This window comes from Periplaneta americana, chromosome 9 (genome assembly GCF_040183065.1).
Source record: "Periplaneta americana isolate PAMFEO1 chromosome 9, P.americana_PAMFEO1_priV1, whole genome shotgun sequence".
NCBI classification, from domain to species: Eukaryota; Metazoa; Arthropoda; class Insecta; order Blattodea; family Blattidae; genus Periplaneta; species Periplaneta americana.
The window spans coordinates 72,187,933-72,214,594 of record NC_091125.1 but is presented as its reverse complement, the minus strand read 5'-3'; the positions used below and the strand labels follow the sequence as shown (position 1 = coordinate 72,214,594).

The window sequence follows — 26,662 nt, the reverse complement described above, 5'->3', positions numbered from 1 at the left end:
TGTATTTCCTTCATTTGTAGGTATATAGGTTCGCAATCCGTCTGTAAAATATGAATTTGGGCTCTCGATATTGACTTGCATATTTACAGGGGCGGCTTCGGGTTTCCCCCATCTTGACATAGTGCTGAAATTGTGAAATATAATCTTGAGCCATTTTGAAGATTGATTACTTAAATTTATTACTTTGTTTTTTCCTGATGAGAAGCAAAATAATGGCTTATCACTGTCAAATGTCAATCCTTTCTTTTTTTATATGGGACTTTTTGGAGTGGAAATGGGACATTTTTGAAATTAATTCAGACATGGCAACACTGCTTCAAAGACAAAAGAAGTCTTGTACATGTAGTGTTTGCGGTTGAGACAAATTTGACTGTAGTTTTATGGTATTTCAAGTTGAGAGAAATTGATGGTGAATATGTAAATTGTTAATAATAAATGGAACTGAATGACCTAACGTGGGTGTAGTTGTAAAAGATCGCCGATGGATCTAAAAGAACTTTTAAAGAAATGTGCAGCAAAGAAGTCAGGTAGGTTATATCGGTATGCATGTATCGAACAATTCATTCACTCACATTTTATGTTGTAAAATCAAAATCTAAATGTGTTTTGTTGTATTTCAGAAATTTCAACAGAGAAAGCGCTTGAGATTGAATCAAAACTTTTTATAAAATACTATTCCGAGAGAAAGAAGAAAGAGACTCAGAAAGATGCAACTTACTTTGCAATACCACAGTTCTATTTTAAGGTTAGATTTGTATGCGTTATAATTTTATTGATTGAAGGTTCAATATGTTCACGAATTTTTTCACAATTTTATTACTGCCACAACACATTGCACTGTATGTTAAGGCAGTGGTTCCGAAACATATTTTTGGGTGAGACCGACATTTGTTTGTGACTCCTCATTACGATACCAGTAATTAACACCATTCGAAATACACAAATGTCTGTAAGATCGAGAACAACGATAATTTTACTCAAAATAAACGGATATCACCCAACTTCTAATATGTTGATACTTGCAAGACGAGAAATTGCAATATGCAAACCTATTTTTTCAATTATTTTTGGTTTCTTAGATCGGCCTTTCTTGCTGATATATTTTTTCAAACACTTTGAATAGTAGTTTTTTGAGGCCAAGATGTTAACATAACAGCCAGAAATAAAATCGACGGATTTATAGGGAAATTTGATTTCTTGTAGACATTACTGGACAAAAAGAAAATTTATTCATTCCAGTGTATTAAAGAACTCGCGGAAAATTTAGCTATTTATCATATGACACGACAAATTCCTAGTTTGTTTTTGCGGACATACAATTAAGTTTGCACAATTTTAAACAACAGCTTTCTTAATACCTTCCGGAAAAAACAATCATGACAGTGACAGATACTGAGTCCGTTTTTAAACAGTTGCATTCAACTGGCTGAAATTCCAAAAAATTAAGAAAAAGACTTACTGAGATAGGCTATGTGCTTACTGATGAAAGACTAAAAGTGTACTTTTTCACAAACCTTAGCTTAGTTGTAGGCCTAGATCAAAAGAATGTGAGAATACCTCAAGCTTGCAAAAGAAACTGTTACAGTTGTGATAGCATTTCTAACTCGTATTTATGCAAAACAAGTTTCCAGACTATGACTGCCATCAAAATAAAAGCGAGAAATCTCTTTGAAATTGAAAATGATATAGGTAATTGTGTGTATATTGAATATACACAGCCAAGATTTGAGATCTGTAGTAAGTGAACTGAACAAAGACGATACCTCTGCAATTGAGATTATTCAGAATTTAATATGTGATACTATAAAATGTGACTTGGCCTTCATATCTGCTCATTTCGGTTTCTTGATTCACTCAATAAAGAAACTAGACATTTCTGTAGATTTATTGAGTAATTCAGTTAAAGAAATACAGTATGTTGAAAGACAACTTAACACTATCTCAGATTCGAAAATAGAAGTTCTAAGAAAAAAAATTTAAGAGTATGTTTGAGAAAAATAGTGGCTACCAAACCCTCTGCAAAGTCGTTCAAATTTTGGAAGGCCAAAACATAAGTGAACTTGATCATGTGTGTGTTAGTGATATACCCCTCTTCAAATATGCAAGGTTAACATCGTGTGATGTAGAACGTTATTTTCTCAATATAAGGCATTGTTCTCGGATAATAGGCAAGGATTTGTGATCCACAATCTGGAGATGACATTTGTTGTGCACTGCAATTCCAGTCAGCATTTTACTCTGATGTTTAGCTGCAATTGGTGAGTTTCAATATAATTTTTTCTAACAAGTTACGAACATTCCGATTTTTTTGTTTTCATTTTCAGAAATATTTTTTTTTAGTTTTAGTACATGTTTTTCAAATTTTTAGTACATAAAAAAATAAATATTTTTTAGTTTTTAGCACGTAAAACCTCGAGCTCTAATAATAACTATCATGGCTGCAATTCACAAACACGAATTATGAAATGATCAAGAAGAACATGAAATAAAATCACAATTACTGGAAAAAGAAACCCTACCTGCCCAGTTTTACCATCATTGGAACACTAGGGAGAAAAAACCAGGTCTATAAAATCACTTAATACTATTTTTCTAGTGTCCAGAGTACTGATTAATTAATAAACCTTTATTCAAGTTTCACCCTGAGAAATTTATTGGGGCCCCATTTAAGCTGTATGGTAGCTTCACACAGAGAATGCGATGCAAATGTTTTTCAAACACCTTCAGGATTCCATGGTAACATACTTGACTCATTATTACACTTTCTTTAAAAAGGCATGTAAAGTAGTAAATTGCAAATATTAGAATTTAATTAAATTTAATAACCTAAACTAACATCATTACCGGTATTGTTCTATACAGGATGTTAGGATTTTTGTTCTATACAGAATGCTAGTCTTCAAAAAAACAACAGAAGGCGAAAAATATGGTTGTAGGAATATAATTTACTTACAAATTATATTAATTAATTTTTTTATTTTAGTTGCCACGTGATGATGAAGTCTTGTCACAAAAACTTCGTGAGGAAGCACGTGCTATCTTTTTGCAGCGTCGTGGGAGACAACTGTTGAATAACAATGAGCTGAAGGTAACGTACTTGCTAGTAACATCCATATTGTAATCCAGACGATCTTAAGAATGAAAGTTAGTTACATAAGGTGTTTGAGCAATGAGCAATGATAACCCTAAGCACAAATGTGATGAGCATGTTTGTTACTAATCACTAGAGCTGGGATTTATATTTACTGAAAGTTAAGAATGATACAGAATATAGTTGAATGGTTGTGACAATAGTTAGGAGGGGTTTTAAGCCAGGTTCGCAAGACTCGGAAATGTAACAATAAGAGTTGGCAAAAAAAAAAAAAGAAAATTAAAGACCAAGTAAGCTTTTTTCTTGGTTCAAACTAGGATTTTGTTTGGTTTAAGTAATTTTTTCTGTTTTTAACATCAACCACTAACCACAAACAATGAAATAGCATTTGCTTTGCAACATCACACTGACTTCATTATATTAATAACAGTGGTAAAGTGAGCTAGAAAGAAAGAGAAAAAATTAAATAAACTTTGTAGGTTACATTTTTTTTCGTGACAGATCACAGATGACATATCTGTATAATCCTCTGCTCACACTCTGTTGTTCCTTTTCCTCTTCCACCAGTAAACTGACATTTAGTTAAACATCAAAATAATCCAAATTTGCCTCCTTATTGAAAACTCTAAAACAAGAAAACCAACTTTGAGGCTTTTTCTGTACCCAATCTGTTTCTAAAGTTAGAGTAAACTAGTCCAAATTATTAAAAAAAGGTGCTCAACATTAGTAGAAGAAGCCTTAGTTGTGAGTAGCTGTTGAATTACAGGAAACATTTTGTTGTTAAATTTATTCAGTTCATTTTTATGACTCTTCCACTAATCATAAGCTGTCCCTCCCATCTTCACCTCAGATTCAAAGAAAGCTTTATGGAATAGTGGTGATTGTTTAGCTTGGAATTTTATGATTAATGCTACAAAGAAGTTCCTGGATAACATTATCTAGCAAAATTCAATGTGTATTTTTTTCTTATTAAGTGAGATCCATGTAACATGTATTCATGGAGGTGTGCTGGAGTTAAGGCTATGTTGTATGTATCTGCAACTTTTTTCCTAGAAGACTTGTCATTAAAATTCTTTCCACATAAGAATTGACTCGGTGCTGGTGCAGTTGTTTCTTTGTACTTCGTTTAATGCTGATGAAATGAGTTTCAACAAAGAGGTGAAATCTTCAGCGTTTCATGACTTAAAAGATTATAGTAGGCCTATGTGGGCAGAACAGCCAAAAGTTATAAGATCCAAATCATCGTTGTTTCTAAAATTTGCCGCATTTTAGTTATATTACCTGCATTATCTGTGACAAAGATCTCATTTTGCAATTTCTTTCTATTTCATATTTTTTTACTGGCTGTCACATGTGCTAGATATTCAGCAATATGAGGATTTCCAGAGTTATCAATTGTGTTGCTTTAATAGATGTCACCTTTTGAAGTTGTTATAGTTATATAAACAATAGGTCCATTCTGGATATTTGACCATCCGTCAAACTCAAGACACACAGTCACTTCCAATTATATTAAAAAGTTTTGATCTTTCTTCTTAAAAAAGTATAATTTATTAGAGAACCACTTACTTCCTTTCTAATTGTAGGGAAATAATCTGGACAGTGATCCTGCATTAATTTAAGAAACTGTGAGTGTTCTACACTTCTAAACACAGAATTAGAGGCATAAATGAAGAAGGCTACTAGACGATCCAAATTCTTTTTACTGTTGTAATAATTCTAGTAATGTAGGTGTGTATCAAATATCACCTACCCCAAAGTTAACTTGAGTACAGCTTTCTATTACAAAAAGGTTTGGACATACAACTTAGGGATACACAACTTTTCCACAGACATAGGGTATATGTTTCTCTGGAGTGAGAACCAGTCTAGAAGAGGAGCAGATGAGGTGGAGAGTTGCTTATTAAAATACTTGCAGACAGCTGATCCCAAAGCTGAACATCTCCACATAATAACTGATAACTGTAAGGGACAGAACAAAAATTGGACGATTGCAGTCCTGGAGAGAGCACTAGTAGAATGCAGAAGATTTAAATCTTTTACCCAGTAGTTCTCCCAAGTGGGTCATACCAGATTACTCTGCAACCGTGATTTTGGACGAATAGAAAAACATTCACGAACAAACAGAGGCATTTACAATCCAAATGTTATAACCAAGTCGTCTGTCAAAGTACCTTTCATTGTCACTATGATACAGAGAGAAGATTTCAAGAAAATAATGATTACCACTATGATGAAGTTTTCATCCACAGAAAAGCCAGATATACCCCTCAAAATCCATTTAGTTTGCCTGAAAAATATAAGAAGTTCTTGGAAATAAATAAAAAGAAACTCCAGGATGTATTGTCATGGATTACATCCCAGTAGCAATTCTTTCATGCATTAGAAGGTGACAACAAGAATGACTTGGAGATTGAAAATGTTACTTAAGAAAAATTGATAAAGCATTTTGTAATACTGTTATACTTTGATCTTATGTTATGTGATTAAAATAAAATTACAAAACTCTAAGAAGCTAATAAATTTAATATTTCTGGAGACAAAGTCATAAGCCACCTCTAAAATTATCTACATCCTTATAATATATGTTCATAGTAATTAAATAGTGAAAATTATAAAACAGTATTTGCTTCTGTAAAATACTTCAGAAAATATTAGAGAATATACCTTAATAATCTTGAAACATGTATTAGATTATTCTAATTTTAGCATCCAAAGTTTTAAAATGTTTTTGTACCAGGTATTAGATTACTCTGATTTTAGCATCACTCCAAAGTTTTAAAATGTTTTCCTGTAAAATTATGGTTTTGTTGCTTGTGACTATCTCTGACGCAACACCTCAATTTATCATTGACAATTATATACCGTAATCTATTATAGATTTTAATCCTCTAGCTGCCCAGGTATATTTATGTATATTTTTGTGCTTAATGAAGGAATTTGTAATTCTCAAATTACTGTAAAGGCAAAAATTGGTCAGTATCCGACTATTATTATTATTATTATTATTATTATTATTATTATTATTATTATTATTAATGGGTTCTCCTTTTGACCCAATACATCCATCGACTGGTTGGTTTCCAATTCTTGCATTATAGTCACCAGCTATTATAAAATAGTCTTGTTTGCAAGTTTTATCAACAATTTCCTGAATATTGTCGTAAAAATCAATGGTTTCTGCTTTTGGTCCTCCTGTTAGTGCATAAATGCCAATAATTGTCATATTGTGTTTTTGAAAATTTTCATTTTAACCATTACAGTTCTTGGGGATATCCATTGATAGTATATATTTTATTCTGTAGTTCTTTTCTAATCGAAATTGAAACACCTGATGACGCCCACTTTTCCACTGGTACATCAATATAAGGGTCCCTTCAGATGAGGCCACTTTAGTAGCGTGTTAGTGGCGCTGCGAATGTGCATTAGTGGCACTGGTTAAATTTTTGTAGAGAATTTTTCAGTCTTCCAGTGAAAATGGATGTAGAAGGCGATATGCTTTTGGTAACTTTGCTCAGACGGGGAAAAAATAGACGTAAAAATAGAAGAAGAGTCTGGGTTCATCCATTAGTTTTCGAAAGACTGAAGTGAGAACTATTCCATACCTTGTTTGATGATTTACATCGGGACGATAAAAAATATTAATTTAAAATTACGCAAATGAGGGATAATATGGCATAAAACATATATTTGTTTAATATTTAAGAATTCAAAATTAAATATAATAGGCAGCAAACATGAAACCATTCTATAACACATAATTCAACCTATAGGCTATACTACAATGTGTGTCTGTAGTCTAATGGTAAAGTCAAAGGCTGTGGTGTAATTGAACCCAGGTTCGAACCTGAGATCAACTAATTTTTTATCTCTTTGTTAATTTATTTAAATTATTTTAGATGCGTTATTTTATTTTAACATAAAATAAAGGAGATTTTACTATGTAAGTAATATATCCGTAATTCTCACTACTCCAGCTATTTAGTTGTCTAGTCTATAGCTATATTATTTATTATTATTATTATTATTTTTATTATTATTATTATTATTGTTATTATTATTATTATTATTATTATTATTGTTATTATTATTATTATTATTATTATCGTCATTCTATATTATTCTGTCGTAACATAGCCTTTATACTGTCATGACGGTGTAGGTGTAGGGAATTGGTGGCCCAAGAGTCGTCCGTTAGCAGTGCCATGAACACGATGGCCTGGCTGTAGCCCCATCTGAAAACCTATCATTTATTTCTATGTATCGCGACGAGAAGTGCCACTTTTAATGGTCGCCACCAGCGGCAAAGCCAACCACTCAGAGCGTCAGCAGCGCGACTGATTCTGTGGTCGTGACTGTGTCTGAAGGCCTCCATTTAAATACATTATTCACAAGTGGCAGCGCATTAGCAGCGCTTCTAAAAGTGGCCTTGTGTGAAGGGACTCTAAATCATTATGTAATGTTTTAGTTCCTCTGAGTCCATGTTTTTCTGTTTGGTTTCTGAAATGGTGGCAATATCCTTTTTAATAATTCTAATTCTTCAACTTCATTTACCAATACTCGAACATTCTAAGTTGCAATTTCCAAATCCTTGATCATAATCCTTTTTCTTGCCAGGTTGACATCAATGAGATCTGCCCGGTTTACTTTCTTTAGATTCTTTCAAGTAATGAAGAATCCCATGGGTTGGTTACCATGACTCGGTCCCCAGAGCCTCATTAGTGAAAGGGGGGTGTACCACAAGTAGGTGAGATTGGGAATTTGGTAGGAGATGTAGAATACACATCATTACCTCTTACAATCCGCACTATCTACCTATTGATGCTGTTAAATAGTTTTATTGCATGAGAATTCTTTTCTGAGATCTTTGTGCATAAAAAAGAGACTAGGTATTTTGACTATGAAGGAATTTCTTATTGTATAAAATGTGTCTGTATTTGTAGGCATTATGGGTTTTGCTCGATAAACATCAGAGTCCCCCTCACACAGAAGAGGAGCAGCTTATTAATTACGAAGATTTTCTGCATGTTGCGACTTTGGGTGGACCAAAATGCAAGTAAGTATTATTTATAGCGCCGTACAGGGTAGAAAATTTGACAGTTATTACTTATTACCTTTATTTGTTATAATTAAAGTCCGAAGGTTCAGCCCCTGATCTAGACTGTGTTGGAGGGGGTAGCATTAAATTTGATTACAGCTGTGCCATGCATCAGTGAACTTTCAACACTTGTAGTGTAGGACCTAAAGCTCCAGGCAACTGGGTGAGTCCCAGAATTTGTCTGTGCATAATATGATTAATGAAAACAGTATGCTGGTAATAAACGATTGTGTTGTTGTTCAGAGAACAAATATACAATAGACAGTTGCAGAGATGAACTAACATTTAAATTGTATAAAGGAACAGTAATAATTATGTGCATTGTCACAATTTTCTGGAAACAAAACATTTTTTTTCCTCAAAAGAACATACGTGTAGTACACAGATGAGATATAAACATGGTAATTACATTATTTACATTTTACAACTGTATTTACATTATACACTGGATGGTGCACAAAAAAGTAGCTTGCCTCTCATTTGAGTGAATGTGATATTTTACAGCTGGAAATGCCATTATCGTATCGTGTTGTGTAAACAGCTTCAACAATTGTCAGTTTTATGTAATAATCGATAGTTGGCAGTCTTCTGTCATTTTATTTCATTACATCACTCTAATCACACGTTTCTGTTCGCATTCTGCAAGGTGACTTACTCAATAGAAGAAAGAGTGCAAATTGTGAAAGCATATATTATGTGAGAAGGGTTCGTTTAAGGAAACTCCGCAAAATTTTCAGGGACAAGTTTCTTGGTAGAGGCCAACCAGTAAAGAGAGCTATACAGACTTTGGTTAATGAGTGGTGTAGGATTTGTGCATAATGCCAAAATCAGAGCCCCTTCAGTTTGCATGCCAGAAGTTATTAACAACATTTGCCAAAGGATTATTCAGAGTTCGAAGAAATCAATATGTAAATTGGTGCCGCAGGGCCACGTAAGTAGGAGAACATTACCAAGTGTGTTGAAGAGCCTACATTTTAAGCCATATCTTGTGGTGGCTGTGTCTGACAATCGCAAATGTGTAGATTACTACATCTGGCTTCTGAACAGCATCAGTGCGTGTCTGTTAGACTCTTTCCAGTATTTTATGAGTGATGAGGCATGGTTCTATCTCTCTGGCCACACGAATTCACAAAACATGTGGCACTGGGTAACTCCTAACATTGTGCTTCAGCAGCCACCATATGAGACTAAAAATCGGTATATTTACACTTTCCTGTATACTGATGAAACTTGGATAAATGCAGGCTCCACTACTTCTAAATCTTGGATTGACAAGACAGTAACCTCAGCATTATATGCAAGAAGGAAATTGCTTACAACAGGGAACAAGCTGTCATCAGGGAAAGGTAGATGCATTATATTAGTTCACGCTGGTACCAAGAACGGCTTCATTCCAGGAGCCCAGTTGGTGTACCACGGAAAAAAGGGTGGTGATTACCGTGACGGGATGGACGGTCCCATGTATGAGAAATATTTCAAAGAGAAACTTCTCCCAAACATTCCACCAAACAGTGTCATTGTATTGGACAACATGACTATCCATTCCAGGAAAATGAAAGACTTCCGACTAAAAGCAACCCTAAATTAGCAATTCAGACTTGGCCAACAAGCAATGGAGTACATGGGATACTTCCATGCTTAAGACTGAATTTTGAAAGTAATGAAATCTGTCCATCCTCTGTATGAGTCCAAGTTCATAATCAACGAAATGGCAAAGGAATACGGACAAAGTGCTGTGTTTACTCCTGTATCTTGAGAACTTAACTCAATAGAAGAGACTTGGAGTTAAAAGGAAAGTTGCGCTATAAAATACCACATTTAATTTAAATAGGGTGCGGGAGCTTGTGGAAGCCATGTAAACGATGTGATGCCCGAACAGTGGAGGAACTATGTTTCTCATATTAAAAGTATCTAGCAACACATGTGGGACACAACTGTTTGTTGGCCGTTATTCATGACAGCATCGTCTTAAATTTAGAAGATTCTTCTGACGATGGTAGTGACAACAATGATCTCAATTCTGACTCTGACTTGGGTGTTCTGACTAATAATGCAGCTGGCAGGTGAGTTAAGTATCTTGACAATACTCTTTTCTGCATGATTTATAAATATTGTACTGTACGTGATTAGACTTTCAGTGGGGGGGGGGGGAAGTCTAATGTGTTTCACGTAGGTAGTAGTGCAGTAGCAGGCCGAGGTAACAACTCTTCTGTGCCTACATTCTGACCATTGTGGTCGTGGCAATGTTTTTAAAAGCAAAAGTGAGGGAAAGTGTGGGTACATCGTCTTCCCCATAAAGGCCACAGTAACCTCATTGGATGAATTGTAGTGTAGTACTTCAATAGAAATTATCTCACCATTGTATTAAACAACAACGAAAGCAATATGCTTCCAATACAATATGGCTGGCCGTTGAATAGTCACTCATTTGCATTCTAGTGGTTTTTCTATAAAGTAACAGATCTGTTCACTGATATGACTGAAATTCTTGTGACAAGTATAATAGTTTTGGTTTATAAGTTAGTTCCCGTTTTGATTTACAACCTCTTGTATTAATCTGTTTGAGGGTTGTGACAGTCCACAGACATGACTTTTCACATTCTTTGACAACATTAAATGTAGAAAATAAAATTAATTTACAATTTCAACTATATTTGTATGTTCATCTAGTTTTACTTTTAATTTTAATATAAATACTGAGTGTTTGAGTTACGGTACTATTTGTGGAGAAATGTTGCTGTGATAGTAAAATGTATCTTTTCAGGAGAACAACCCAAAACTTTAATGTTGTTGTCTAGTGCCTTGCATCTGGCAATGAACTTTAATGTCAAAATTAAAAATTTAAATAATGATTGTAATCGACAAAACTGGAAAAATAGATGTAATTTTTATAGAATAATAAAAATGTAACTAAATATAATAATTCCCTGTTTAAACAGGAATAATTTTGAAATAAAATAATGACAGAATGTAATAAATTTATATTTTAATACAAAGTCTTCGCAGCTTCTTGAATATTTCATCTACAATCTCTTTAGGTTTCACTACAGTGTCTTTATGATGTATAAGAGAACAAGTCTGTTCAGTCTGTTTTCTCCTATAGAATTTCTCAAGTCGGTAAAAAAAAAAAAACAAAAAAAAAAAACGTAAGGTGGACTGCAAGTTGTATCTGTAATGTTGCCATTATATGCAAGAGCTTTCTTACTGTTTGGTATATTAATTCACCACGTTCTTGCAAGGCTTCCAGATCTTTAGATGGTCCAATATAGTATGCCACATTTTTATTTCATCTTACAATTATTCATAATATATGTGATCTGAGCTGTATCTTCTGAGTATACAGCCCTTCATACTCTTACAGATATTTCACAATTATTTTCACAGAAATAATTATTGAGAACTCCGCTTCTGCATTTAATTACTTTTCTTGTATCTTCGACATAACAGATGGCTATGAAGAGTTCAATTTTTTCAGTTTCCAGATTTTTTGAAAGTGATAAACTCTATGAAACAGATTTATAACTGTGTGAAAAGCAATGACAAATTCACACTTGCTTATTGCATTGTACAAAATGCTTGCACTTCTAGCAGAATCTTCATCTGTTCATGAAGAGATAATTTCTTGAAGGGTTTTCACTGCTGAACCATACGTTTTAATGAAAATCGTTTACTAAATCATGTTGTATCCATCGAGTGGGGATGCCCACTTCATTTATTTTAATGATTGCTACTGAATTCATTCAACACAGCCTGATGTTTGGGTATTTTAAAAAATAATTGTTACATTTTACAGTGTATAATATTCAAGAAAAATTTAAGTACTAACCATGTTCTGGTTGGGGAGACCAGTTCTGTTGGTCTCACCCCTTCGCTGCGTCTCTGTGTGGCTGTTCTCTTGGGAAGAAAATTGGATTAGGTTTGTTTCTTTGTGTAGATGACTAGGCATGAAGTACAGGGTGAGCAGGGTGACCAAATGTTGTGGTTTTGGATGCTTTGTCACAGTGTCTTGAAAAACTTTCTTAGGATGCAAAAATATCCCAATTTTTATAATCACTCATTTGCTCATTATGAGAGTAGTTCGATTTACGCCAAATTTACACGTATACTACATATATATGTTGGCTGCCCTATTTCCGTCAATCTTAGTGATGAGAATGTAACGAATGGAGTTTGCGAACAGGTAGTTTCAGCTTTAGTCTTGATGCATATGCTTCTTATTTACAGTATATTTTTAAGTGTAATAACACTGAGTTTTCATTGATATTCCAAAAAGAAAGGTGTTAAGAAACAAAATGATAACAATGTGATACTACTAGTTATTACTGATAACAGAAATGTTATGTTGTCCAGGAATTATTTCACACCTGCAGTATTTGCAAAACTGCAACATGGAGACCCACATGGACGGATCAGCATCATGGCCCTATTCAACTACATCATGAGAAAGGTGTGGTATCACCAAACTCGCATTGGACTTTCATTGTATGACGTGATTGGACAGGGATACCTTCGTGAAGTGGTGAGTTACACCCACAATAATTATAACCCATCTTGAATATGCTCATACATTTGTGTCTGTACTATATTCTTATCTACTTAAACGAAATAACTCACTTGAATGTGAATTGGTTGGTCATAGGTTTAATCTCAAAAATGAGCTGAGATTTCTTTGTCAAATGTGTATGTATTATTGACATTAATAGAAAGCCAAGAAACACATTCTTGAGGTGGCAGCAGCAATAGTAGTACTAGTAAAAGATAGTCCCTTCACATGTGGAGGCATTTGGGAGGAATGGAGTTAGAGCCCCATGCTTTCTTGATCTCGGCACTAGAATGAGGTGGTGTGGTCAGTCATCACCATGCTCCAACCACCCTCAGTACTCAGTTTGAACCCTGGACTTTCCAGTCTGTAGCCAGCTGCTCTACCAACTGAGCTACCCAGCTGCCAGTAGTAATAATAGTAATTATTTAGCAATGCTTCCAACTGCAGATGTTACATTTATGAGAATAGGCCTAGCTGACTCTACAATGTAGGACTTAAAACGAAATGAAAAATTCACGTTGTATTCAGTTTTGAGTTACATTTCTCATCATTAGAGATACCATCTTCAGCAGAAGCCCTGAATTTGGGTTGGACTGTTATCCTAAAGGGCGAAGATCTCTAGGTTGTTCATTGAAGAGATGCAGTGAAAATTAATTGCTGAAATTATAATAAGCCCCAGAGTCTTTTAGCAGGAGGAGAAGAAAGAAAGATGATTATTATTCACCAGATATCCAAAACTACACTAGATAATTATTTCAAGCAGATGTTTCCATCAGTAGTGAAAATACTTCAGACAAAACTTAACATAATGAAAAGCTACTAGAACTGCCATTCACACTACTCTTCATGTTCCAGGATTTGGAGAACTACATCTTGGAGTTAATTCCCACATTACCGCAACTCGATGGATTGGAGAAATCTTTTCACAGTTTCTATGTATGTACAGCTGTGCGGAAGTTCTTGTTCTTTTTGGATCCACTGCGTACAGGGCGTGTACGCATTCAGGACATCTTGGCTTGCAGTTTCCTGGATGACCTTCTTGAGGTGAGAGCTCCTTTATTGTTTTCAGTATTCATTCTTTCATAGCTTTCTGTCCAGGGGGAGGTTTTTACTACACAAACAACATTCTCCAATCTTCCCTCTTTTCTGCCGTCCTTTAGTCTTCACAGTATGATCCACATATCTTCTTCTACCCCAAGCTTTTTTCTCGTTCATCATTCCTTTCAGCGCATCCTTCAGTAAGCAGTTTCTTCTTACAAGCAAACATTCTGATGGGGGCAGATAAAGAAGTTAAATTTTTCTCTTCCACCACGTTAATAATATCAAAATTCATTCAGTTATTAATGGAACATGAAGTTTCAGCATCATTCTTTCTTCACCCACTCTTTCCAACATGGCTTCATTTCTTATTCTGTCTGTCCACTTCACACGTTCCATTCTTCTCCATATCCACATTTTAAATGCTTCTAGTCGCTTCTCTTCACTTCGTCGTAATGTCCATGTTTCCATGTTTCTGCCCTATACGATGCCACACTCCATATAAAGCATTTCACTAGTCTCTTCCCTCATTTCTCGTGAAAAATAACTGAATAGACTACAGTGGACTATAGTGGGCTTTATGTTGTCAGCAAACAGCTGGATACATTAAGAAGATTGATTGATAAGATTGTTGTTTTCTGGCATAAATGTCAAGCTACTGTCTGTCCGAGTGGTTTTGTTGCAGGGTTGTCGAAACGGGAAAAATCATGTGACAATTACTTAATAGAATCCTTTCCTTTAAATTATTTTGAACAGTTCTATAATATTTTGTAGGCTTCCAATTCCGTACAGAAAACATTTTCAGGAAAGAGGCTAGCAACTTAGTCACTAGCCTTTACAGAGGGGCCAGCAGAAGCGAGTGGGGGAAACCAAGACGCGAAATAACCACTCATACAGACAGTACCAACATTTTAAATGTCTTATATATGCAGTCTTTCCATTAATACAGATTAAAAAGACTGTTTTTGTGTCACAGAGTTGACACTATGAAGACTACTGTCACTTACGTGACACATATCATCTTGAAATCTGTATGATACAGAAATACTTGAAGCATTTTGAGGTAGTAGTTATTTAGTATGAGGCAGTCATAAATTAATGTTCATTCATTCATTTAGTGTTCTGTCCAAGGGCAGGTCTTTTACTGGAAACCCAGCTTCCTCTGATCTTTTCTATTTTCGGCCTCCCTCATTGTTTCCTCGTATGATTCATATATCTTAATATTATCAATCATCTGATGTCTTCTTCTACCCCAAACTCTTCTCCTGTTCACCATTCCTTCCAGTGCATCCTTCAGTAGGTAGTTTCTTCTCAGCCAGTGATCCAACCAATTCCTTTTCCTCTTCCTGATCAGTTTCAGCATCATTCTTTCTTCACCCACTCTTTCCAACACAGCTTCATTTCTTATTCTGTCTATCCTCTTCACATGTTCCATTCTTCTCCATATCCACATTTTAATTGCTTCTAGTCGCTTCTCTTCACTTCGTCGTAATGTCCATGTTTCTGCCCCATACATTGCCACACTCCATACAAAGCACTTCACTAGTCTCTTCCTTAGTTCTTTTTCCAGAGGTCCACAGAAGATGCTCCTTTTTCTATTAAAAGCTTCCTTGACCATTGCTATCCCCTTTTGACTCCTTGGCAGCAGCTCATGTTACCCCAAGTATTTGAAGCTGTCCACTTGCTCTACTGCCTCATTTAGAATTCGTAAGTTTATCTTCTGCATTTTTCTTCCCATGACCATGCTCTTCGTCTTATTTGCATTTATCTTCATCCCATATTGCTCATAGCTGTCATTTAGAAATTAATGTTAGCATTTATTTATTTTTTTTTTTATTAACAGAATGTGCACAGATAGGATTGAAAAAACTTCTTCACTTTTCAACATAGTTCTACCACGTTCAGTGCAGGTTTGCCAGTGCTTCACTAATATCTGGATTGTCTTTAAAAGAATTTCACCTCAGAATAGTTCAGTCAGTGTATAAATATTATAATAGGCCTACTCATTAAAATACATTTCAACTGTTGTTACATATCTGTTTGCTACAAATCTCGCAGAATATTATTTTTCCATCGAAAGTGAATTGTGGAAATTCTGTTAGCCATTCCCAGATCAGCAGTAGATGTTGCACTTTTATCTTTCGACATTAAACTGCACAGGATAACGTCCTACCACTTAAACTTAAATAAGGAGAGGGAAAGAAAAACAGCTAACAGACTTTCAAACTAACCATTATACAGCATTGTTGTTGAAATTCTATTTGACGAAAATACAACGTTCCATCCATTGTTGCTTTTCCTGGTAGTGTTAATCCATGAAAAACTGACCTTATTGTTTACATGTATGAGCATGTGAGTAAATAGTGAAATAACGAAACTCTACATTGATACAGTCATTTTAAGGCACTTTTAAACTCTATGAATAACGTAAATATCATTATTTTTCCTTTCTCCTAAAGGAACAAAATAGGCATTTGCCCTAAAATCCGATGTCTGGTTGTAACACAGGATATCCACATTTACTTTCGAAGTAAGCCCTACTGTCTATTGAAATCCATAATTCTCTGTCGAATTTGAAACTGTGAATCTTGGATCTAATGGAAAGTATGGTAACTACTAGATTACCAAAGATGATGCTCAAGGGATTTCTGCAGTAGGCTGTTTTCATAACCATTGTTGTGCTTACAGCTGCGAGCTGTGGTGTTGCCTAAAGATCTGCAAGATACAAATTGGTTCTGTTCCATCTGTGTTGCGAGTATATGGACAATACCTGAACCTAGATAAGGACCACAATGGCATGTTCAACAAGTTTGTGATTACCAGGGAAAGGATTTATATGTAAATACATATTTACTTATAAAGCTAATATAATTTATATTTTGCATTATCTTTATGTTTCACAATGTGTAGGGTTGAAAAATCCTACTTTTATTTTCCATATTTTAGAGTTTAGTACATATTTTCGTTAATTTCCATATATTTTCCATATTTCATATAAAACAGTCCATATTATATTAGGTTTAACAATAAAACAAAACAAAATTCCATTAACTTTTAAAAATACATTTCAACAATAGAGATTTAAACACATGTTCAGTAATCCCTTTAACATCAGAGTTATTTGAAAATTAGCAGTCCTATCAACAATGGGAAAGTAAGTTACAAAACTGTATTAATTTAATTTAAAATTTTTAACAGACTTCAGTTGTGCAGCTCAACAGTTAAATGCCAGTCAGAGTACACATAGGTTCAGTTTTGTAAATCATACTATAAAGACGGTAAATATGCCAAAAGTACGTCATTCAGTCAATTTAAAATCAAAACTAACAAGTTACATTTCAGAATTTAAAGAAGATGGTTTATCAACTGACAATAAAATATTATTTTGTAATTTGTGTCAGTGTGCAGTATCATCTACACAAAAGTTCCTGGTGCAACAACACATTACAACTAGTAAACATCAGGCCAACAAACAACTAAATTCCAAGCAGAGACAATTGTTTTTAACACAACCAACAACATCGAATGTAAGATCTGAGTTTAACATCGACCTGTGCCGTTCTCTCATCTCTGCTGATATTCCTCTCTACAAACTAAAGAATAAGGTCTTCAGGGAATTCCTTGAAAAATATACTCAACATACAATCCCGGATGAGTCAACACTTAGGAAGACGTATGCTCCATCCATCTACGATGAGACAATACAGAAGATAAGAGATGAAATTAAAGATAGTTCAATTTGGGTTTCCATTGATGAGACTCCCGACAAAGAAGGTAGACTTGTTGGTAATGTAGTTATCGGTTTGTTAAGTGAACAATATTCTGAACGAATTCTTTTACATTGTGATGTTCTAGAAAAGTGCAATAACAAAACTATAGTTAAACTGTTCAACGAAGCTATGGGTATCCTGTGGCCAAAGGGTATTATGTACGATAATGTGTTATTCTTTATTAGCGATGCTGCCCCTTATATGGTCAAAGCTGGACAAGCATTATCTGTTGTATATCCTAAATTGACTCATTTTACTTGTGTGGCGCATGCATTTCATCGTGTGGCAGAAGTGGTCAGAGACAATTTCCCTAAAGTAGATTTGTTGATTTCATCAGTGAAAAAAGTATTTCTCAAAACTCCCAGTAGAGTTAACGTGTTGAAAGAAATGTACCCTGAAATTCCATTGCCACCAAAGCCAATTTTAACTAGATGGGGTACATGGCTAGAAGCAGTTGAATATTATGCCGAACATATAGACTCTATTAACAATGTTCTCCTTGCATTGGACTCTGAAGATGCAGTCTCAATTGATACTGCGAAAACAGTTACCTGTGACATAAGTGTGAAGAATGACTTAGCTCACATTCAGCATACATTTTCATGCATCATAAAAACGCTCAAAAGTCTCCAAAATAGGCACCTTTCACTATCTGAAAGTTTTGAAATTATAAATAGTACTGTGGAACAACTGAATCGTGGTAGAGGTAAAGTTGCAGATGCAGTAAGAGCTAAGGTGGACACTGTACTTTCAAAAAACCCTGGATATGAAGAACTACAAAAGGTTGTTGCTGTGATGAGTGGTGAATCAACAGTGAAGATTAACTTGGACTTATCCCCAGCAGACATTGTGAAATTGAATTATGTACCAGTTACTTCTTGTGACGTCGAACGCTCTTTTAGTCAGTATAAATCTATCCTCAGAGACAATAGAAGAAGATTCACTTTTCAGCACTTGAAAGAAATGTTTGTAACCTATTGTTATGGTAACAGACAATAAAAATTGTGTTTTGTTGAAACTACATTGGAAGATAAGGTACGTCCATTATATTTTTTGTTTAGTTTGATTAAAATGTACCAATATTTAACGTACATAGTCATTTTTTTATAATTTTAAGTCCATATTTAATTCCATATTTTGGTAAAAATCCATATTTAATTCCATATTTTGGTAAAAATAACTACATATATATTTACATATTTCATATATTTTTAGTCCATATAAATCCGTTCCCTGGTGATTACCAAGGATGATGCTCAGACGATTTCTGCAGTAGACTGTTTTCATAACCGTTGTTGTGCTTACAGCTGCGAGATGTAGAGTTACCTAAAGACCTACAGGATACAAATTGGTTTTCTGCCCCATCTGCCTTGCGAGTATATGGACAGTACCTGAACCTAGATAAGGACCATAATGGCATGCTCAACAAGGAGGAACTGGCAGGGTAAGTATCACGACATTATACTTAAGTAATTTTATTTTATTTATGAGAACAAGTAATAGTACTACTTAATGGAGAAACAATAGGAGAGGGATCAGCATTGCCATTTAATGTGATCATAGCCACGTAGTTGCTGGTCTTTTTGAAGTATAGAAGTATAGTCTGTAAAGTATGAATGGAAGAATCAGTTGTGAAGTGTTGAGCCATGTATCTGCATGAATGAAAAAGAAGATATTATTCCTTCACATCCCAAATGATATACTTGGTATTCATTAGCATTAGTACTACTCCAGGATAATGTGTGCGTGTGTGTATTCAGTGCCTACCCACTTCACTTGTGTGATTCGGATTCCGCATATTGTGAATAGATAGCAGGACTGTAACCCATTTTCAAGTTGCACACCACTTCAATAGACCACACTAGACATAACTAGGCATAACCCCTGCTAAATGTGCATATTATGTTTCAGGTATGGCACAGGAACGCTCACAAAAGTGTTCATGGAACGTGTGTTTCAAGAGTGCTTGACCTATGATGGTGAGATGGATTACAAAACTTATCTGGACTTTGTGCTAGCCATGGAAAACCGGCATGAGCCACAGTCTCTGCAGTACCTTTTTCGTATCCTGGATATCAACAACAAAGGTTACCTGGACACTTTCTGTCTGAACTACTTCTTTAGGGTGAGCGGTTTATGTTTTAATATGTATTTATTCAATTCTTGATCTCTTGGATAGCTGGCACCAACATCTTAATCGAATGTCAAAAAGTAAGAATCCCTAGGATAAACTTGAACTTCAAAGCAATAGGTATATGACCACTGGAATGCCACATGAAGTGTGGGAATAGAACTTTTTGTAGACCAAAATAGTTCTTTTAGAAGCTTAAAATTGTTCAGTCACATGTTAAAAAGTGTTAAAATTTATTTAAAAATGTTATATACCTTGGACAAACGGCCCGTTTCGATGCGGTGTTGCGTCTTCATCAGTGTCCCACGAATAGTGAGTAGTTCATGGGACACTGATGAAGATGCAACACCGCAACGGGCCGTTTGTCCAAGGTAGGCTATATAACCTTTTTTAATAAATTTTAACACTTTTTAACGTGAACTAGAAATGAGTTCTTTTAGAACTTTACCTGTCAGTGGTGGTGGTGGTGGTTAGAACAACCACCTTGACATTGACGATGATGCTAATTGTCGACTGGAAGGGCAAGAATGGTTCACATTAACTGACTATTTCTGATCAAATGGCCTGACAGGAAATTGTTAATGAGCTCATGTTGAAACCTCCCCTCTAACTGTGCACACGGTTAGATATCTACAGCATATAGACATATGTATACAAAAATAGCTGCCCATACTAACTGTACGGTTACGAAATTAAAGTTTCATAAAAAAATTACGTGTCTACAGTATCAAAAAACTGAATGGCCCCGAGCTATGAGTAGTAATGCTCACTCATCTGGCATAGTGCATTGAGTACAGAAATCAATCTTGCATGTCACGTGACAATATAGGCATTTACAAAAGATTGCAGTTCAACTACTACAAATAAACGCCATTGTTTCTTAATGCAACATTCCAAGTAAGTTGTCACTCTCTTATAATTGAGGGATTGGGTGCAAGAAAGACACTTCTCTCAAATGCAAGTTTTAAGAAAATTGATGTTGAAAATTCAAACCATAATAATGTTACCTATGCACGCCTTTACATTTTGGGTACTCCTGAGCTCTATGATCACAGTATTGAACTAGAACTTGGTGATCAAATGCATAACAGATCAGAGAACACAATAAAGTGATTTACTCAAAAAGGGCAAATCCTGCAAAATGCCCTTCTTGCACCCAGCCCCTCAATTCATATGGGCAGCTAATTTTTTATATCTGGTTTCCCTGCTGATCTGTGTGCGCAGTTTGATGGGAGGTTTCAACATGAGCTCATTAGCAATTCTTTTCTGTGTTCACACGCAAATGTGATGAAGTGATGATGTTCTGTCTGGTAGATTTTCTTTAAGTACTTTGATTTTTCTGACTCCTCATTTCACTGTCATTCCCTTTATTATTACGTCACAATCTCGTAGGTTTCTTTATTACCTATTTATCTTTTCGATGTGGTCATCAATTGGGATTTAGTGGTTACCGTGCCACTAGGTTCGAACCTCACTTAAGATAATAGATTTTTAAAGGTAGTACTTTAGCAGACATCCATTGGAAAGAAAGTAAAGTAGGGGGACTCATGTAAATTTACAGCATTTAAAAGCTGTCTATGAATAGGAGAGCTTTGAGAAAAATTTACTGCATTTCTCACCCGCATCACAATTCAACTTTCCTTGTTATCAACTTCGCATATTCTATCATACAAAGTAAAGAATTTCACTCCAGTCTCCAGTTTAGACATAGAATTCACACTACTAGGTTAGCAGAATCAGAATGGTCTTATTTGACTGTATCTGTATGTATTAGGAATAGAACTGTCAATTGACAAAAAGTTTTGATCAGTTAATCAGATACCTTAATCAATTAGTTAATCGATTTCAAACATTGTAAGTTTGAACAAAACCACTTAATATCATTTTATAATAGCCTCGAATTTCAAATATGTATGTATTTATTAACACTGGAATTGAGTATACATCCAGTGGCAGTAATATATAATATACAATATAATATATGCATGGAGTAATTAGTTACCCAGGCAAAAACAGGTGGCAGCAAGATCAATTTCTACATTAGCGCCTCTAGCATTTGAAATAGAAAAATCAATAACTTTTGCATTCTATTATATTTATCCATGTCTCACCTATCATTCTATCATCTACTGTGATAGGCCTACCACCTATCTGTGGAACTATTGCATCTGATAAAATATGCACTGTCTGGGTACAATGGTAAACCATTGTCTTGTGTAGAAAAAGTGTATTGAAAATCTTAAATATAAAATTTATTATACATATTTGATTTAATTTGAGTATTTAATATTGTCACCAAATTTTATATATGATTCACTTACCTTACCCCCGGCTGATTTTGTTTGTTCAGGCAATTCAGGAGCAAATGACCATTCATGGTCAAGAACCTGTTCCCTTTGATGATGTTAAGGATGAAATATTTGACATGGTCAGACCTGCAGATCCTTATCGAATAACTCTGCAGGATTTGCTCAATTGGTAAGTTTACATTTCTGATGCATCCTGTTAAGCAAGAATTTTGTTCGTATGGCTGACAACCAATAAAAATCACTGCTTGCTACTGCCTGGCGTAATTACAATTAATAAAGGGATTGTTAACATAATAAGTGTGATGAATTTCTGAATATTTCACTGTCCTTTATTGGTACAGAAAAGTTATTTCGATTGTCAAACAAGAATTCCCTACAACCATTCCAGAGTTTGAATTAATTATCATTAATTGAATTCGTATAGCTCGTTAGCCGTAGACAAGAAATCAGCTTCACTGTTACGACACTTCCTCATTATACATTTCATGTATTTCTCAAGTTCTTTTATCATGTTGCAAATGTTTCCCCCTCCCCCCTCACTTTTAGAAATCATTGCACCCAAATGAAAAGGTAGAACTTTCATTCTATGCATTAATTTTTTTATAATCCCATGAAATAAATGTACCGTAACCTTCATTTAAAATGTTACAGTTTAAGTAAATGTATGTAAATAAGTTTAAATAATGAGATTTTAAGTATATTCCTTTATAGACATAATCAGAAGTACTCTGAAATGAAACAATTGAAAGTAAGTTATAAAACTAAATGCTTTTGTAAACATATTCCATGCATAACATGGGAGGTTTAGAACTTTAAGAAAGGATATTTTCATTCTGCACATTGCATGATCTTCTGTGATAATAATGCTGTTCTGAAGATGGTTGAGTTACTAGTAGTATTGTCAGCTTTAAAACAAAGGCGAAAACTTTCTTCATTTATTAATCCAAATCACAGTCCATAGCATGCAAGATTCACTTTGCCTAAATGGACAAACTTTCTAGATTTCAAAGTTTTAAAACCATAAATCGATCTCGAGCTGATATTGTGATATTTATGATAGGTAGAGTGATTTTGGGGTACGTTTACTTTGAGTATTTAGGTTAATACTGCCATTTATTTATTTATTATATTCCAGTTTTACATAGAACCCTATTTTACCTGAGATAGGCATTTTAGGGGTATAAATACATTATTTTAATATTTATATGATATTTATTAATGAAATCTTATATTGGAAGTATTTTTTTATGTGATATAATTTACATTTATACTGCCATTTACATGCCATCATTGTTTTAGTTCATCATCGCTCTTCAATATAGATTGTGTAGTTTCAAAGCATTATTCTGTAGAAAATTTTTCTAATTTATTGAATGTCATCAGTGGTGTGATCAGTGCCATGCTTGCCATCAGATTTAAAATTCACCACTTCAAACTTGACTGAGAACTATTGATTTTTAAGGTCAGTGTAAGTAAATCCTTTACATCCTGAGGAAAAGAAGTGAAGTTAAACTTCTCATGTCATTGATTTACATCACATAAAATAATTGTCACTGAATGAGAGGGCTCCAGGAAAAATTATCGGTCATTTCCTAGCCAGTATTTGCTACAGAGGGTCGTACTGAAAGTCATGAGCAACACATTGCTATAATTTCAATTTTAACAATGTGACAAAAACAATTATATGATCATAATCTACAGATTTTACACTATGTATTGACATATTATAAGCTCGGTGAATATGGTAGTTAGATCATGCAGAAAGTTCTCAAATATATCAATTACTGGTAAATTTTCTATGTTTAACATTTCATTTCAGTGGACAAGGAGATACCATGATAAGCATCCTGATCGACCTAAATGGCTTCTGGACATACGAAAATCGGGAAGCAATGGCTGCAGATACAAGTGACGGGCCTGCAGAAGTGTGAATGAACTGACATTTAAATGAATAGTGCCTTTAAATATTACAAAATGAAAAGGATCAGTTTGTACAAGATATACCGCATCTTGAATCTAACTTGGCCTAGGTTTCATGAAGCAAAGAACTGTTGACACTTAGATATGAACTGGAGAGTTGGTTTTTTAAGTATCTTAAATGCACATACCTGGATTGCATTGATACCGTAAGGGACTTAGCTTATCAGCTTTGGTAAGAGGAGGATCAGAGAGTGGAGTAGTCAGAACTGATCAGAGGTAGTCTGAGAGAATGATGTAAGCCTTGCAATGTGTATAATCATTAAAACGTCTTGATTTTAGACCTGGTATTATATCTATACATAATATTGTTACACGCAAACTTAGTATATATCATGGACTTGCTGGAAAACCGAACTTCGGGAGATTTACGAGTTTACCTAAAGCAGTATTGCAAGTACGATTTATATCATTGCATAAGTCCCTGTGGTGTCTGAGCAGTCTAGACCTTCCTGTGACGTAAGCAGTCCTGGTTCGAGTTCCGTCAAAGCCTGGGAATTTTTATTGAAAAAAAAAACCGTAGCAACACTTGTGGTGGACAAATACATAGTTAGGATTTCTCTGTGTTCTCCCATTTCCCTATGTAGTCACATTAAAAAAAAAAATTAATATTAACATTTCCTTCAGTATATTTGCTGGAATTCTGAATTCTTTATTACTCGTACAAATAATTTATCAGCATATCAATAACAACCTCATAAAATTACTTACAAAAAACACTCCCGAAAATAATAATACACTTATGAAAAAAAATAAAATAAATAAATAAAAAATTATTTGATTAACAATATTTTCACCGTTACAATTACACATATATAAAAACTAAATATAAACATTTACATAGAGATAAAAAATTTTACAGGAGAAAAAGTTCGTCCAAAGGGCTGGACTCTGGAAGAGTACCCAAAATGCTCATTGCATTTCCGCGTTGAATAGCAATACTTAAGCGTTGACGCAAATAAGTAGTGCAACGGCGATCACCAGTAATGGAGATCAAAATTTGGCCGATTTCAGATACCAAAACTTTAGCGTCATGACTCCAAGGACCGAAGGCCTCCACAGCAAATGGGACAAAGATATAATTGTCTAAAAGATGAGCATATTTATTGACTTTCTTCTTCATGGCTAATTCAGCAGCAGATGCTGTGCATCTGGAGGTATTCGGTAAGTGAGATGGAACCAGAGTGTCAATGCAAGTGGCATCCCAAATTAAAGATTTTCCTCTAGACCATGGAATTAAGGTCAGACCATCGGGTCGTTTACCATCTGCGCGACTAATACCTGGTGGTTCCAAAAGAGACGGGATGCCACAAGAAGTCAGAGATCTTTTAATGATATCATTGAATGATGTATGTCTGGGAATGCGACTCTTGCTCCTAGCTGAGTGTATGATGACCGTAAATATCAGCAATTCCCCCGCAAATACATTGGTGTGGCTGGCAGAGTTTACAACCAAGGTGTAAAGCTATTGCAATTTTAAAGGATGTACTATCTATTAGGGTGCTGATGTGAGGAGAAGGTAATGCGTGTAACCAAGCTCCAGACTCACTCTCTTGAAGAGCTAGGAGATGTGCAATGTCTTGTTCGGATGTGAAAGAAAAAAGGAGTGTATCTAAAATGTTTTGGGAAAAGATAACGTCCCACTGGTTTTGAAATTCAGGATGGGCAGGAGGATGAGTGGTTTGTGAGGAAGTATATCAACTTGTCAGAGCATCACGCACATGGCAGATTTCAGCTGCATCACTGTTAGGTATCAACATCATTCTATCTTACCTCCATTTCTGGCTGGTTTAAAGATGAGTGGAATTGCCTGCCCAAAACCTGGTGTAATCAGCTGGTCAGCTCATAGGGGTTAGGAATGCTTCCAGCTGGAGGTGAATATAAAACTTCTCCCAGAGAAACATCACGCTACGATTCGACCTCCTCCTTTAGAACTAATATCATAGCACAGCTCACCATTGAGTCCTTGCACATGCTATCACTATCCATCACGACAGCACCCAAGAGTCAACTCAATAAAGGGTTAACATTCCTGCATTTATCTTATATTAACTAGCACTCCAGCCAGGCATGTTTCTGGAAGTAAACAGATTAAAGCTAGGCCTGCACTGCAGCAAACTGTTTCTGGCTGCTCGAAACAAAATGTTTTTTGCTGTTTCAAACATCTTCAGTACACACTGCAACAAACCATTCATTACCAGACACATAGTTTCTGTGATCCTTCAAGTTATAATTGTAAATAGCTGCCGTGAATGTTTTTCTATTTACACAAGGAGCTTCTCAGCTTCGCATTTCATCTAAAAATTAGTTTATCTTGCTTTAGGTAAAAAAAAAGCTCAGTTTTTTACAGTATTTAGCGGACAACAATAACTTTTGTTTATACATTAATATAATATTGTATTTCATTAGTCTACTGTATTTTTAAGTCTGTAAATTGTTATTTCAGGTTTCGATCAAAATTACATTGTACCTAAAATAATAAATCAACTGTAAAATATATGTATCTGGTAGTAAGAATGTTAATAAGGAATTGATAACTGATGATAAATTAATATAGAATACCCATTTTTCTCAACTTTTGAATTCCTTGTTTATTTATTTATTTTATTTTTTACGGAGCTATTTCAAACATCTCCAACATACACTGTATCAAGGAAATCACACAGTCACCTGGAAAGATGTTTCTGGATTTTGACTACTGCAAA

General features: G+C 34.8%; 1 protein-coding gene across 2 annotated transcripts; it reads left to right on the top strand.

Moving 5' to 3' along the window:
• Positions 1–301: 301 nt before the first annotated feature.
• LOC138706079 (serine/threonine-protein phosphatase 2A regulatory subunit B'' subunit gamma-like) lies at positions 302–24,238 on the top strand. Of its 2 annotated transcripts, XM_069835012.1 has the most exons (10): positions 304–527; positions 621–745; positions 2,984–3,088; positions 8,035–8,147; positions 12,540–12,708; positions 13,588–13,776; positions 18,848–18,984; positions 19,452–19,665; positions 22,022–22,149; positions 23,800–24,238. In XM_069835012.1, exons 1-10 carry the CDS (start codon positions 482–484, stop codon positions 23,909–23,911), a joined length of 1,338 nt encoding a protein of 445 aa, XP_069691113.1. In that variant the 5' UTR covers positions 304–481; the 3' UTR covers positions 23,912–24,238. The 2 variants fall into 2 exon arrangements, with proteins under 2 accessions (XP_069691115.1, XP_069691113.1); XM_069835014.1 differs by lacking the exon at positions 22,022–22,149 and having other exon boundaries at positions 302–527.
• The last annotated feature ends 2,424 nt before the right edge of the window (positions 24,239–26,662 follow it).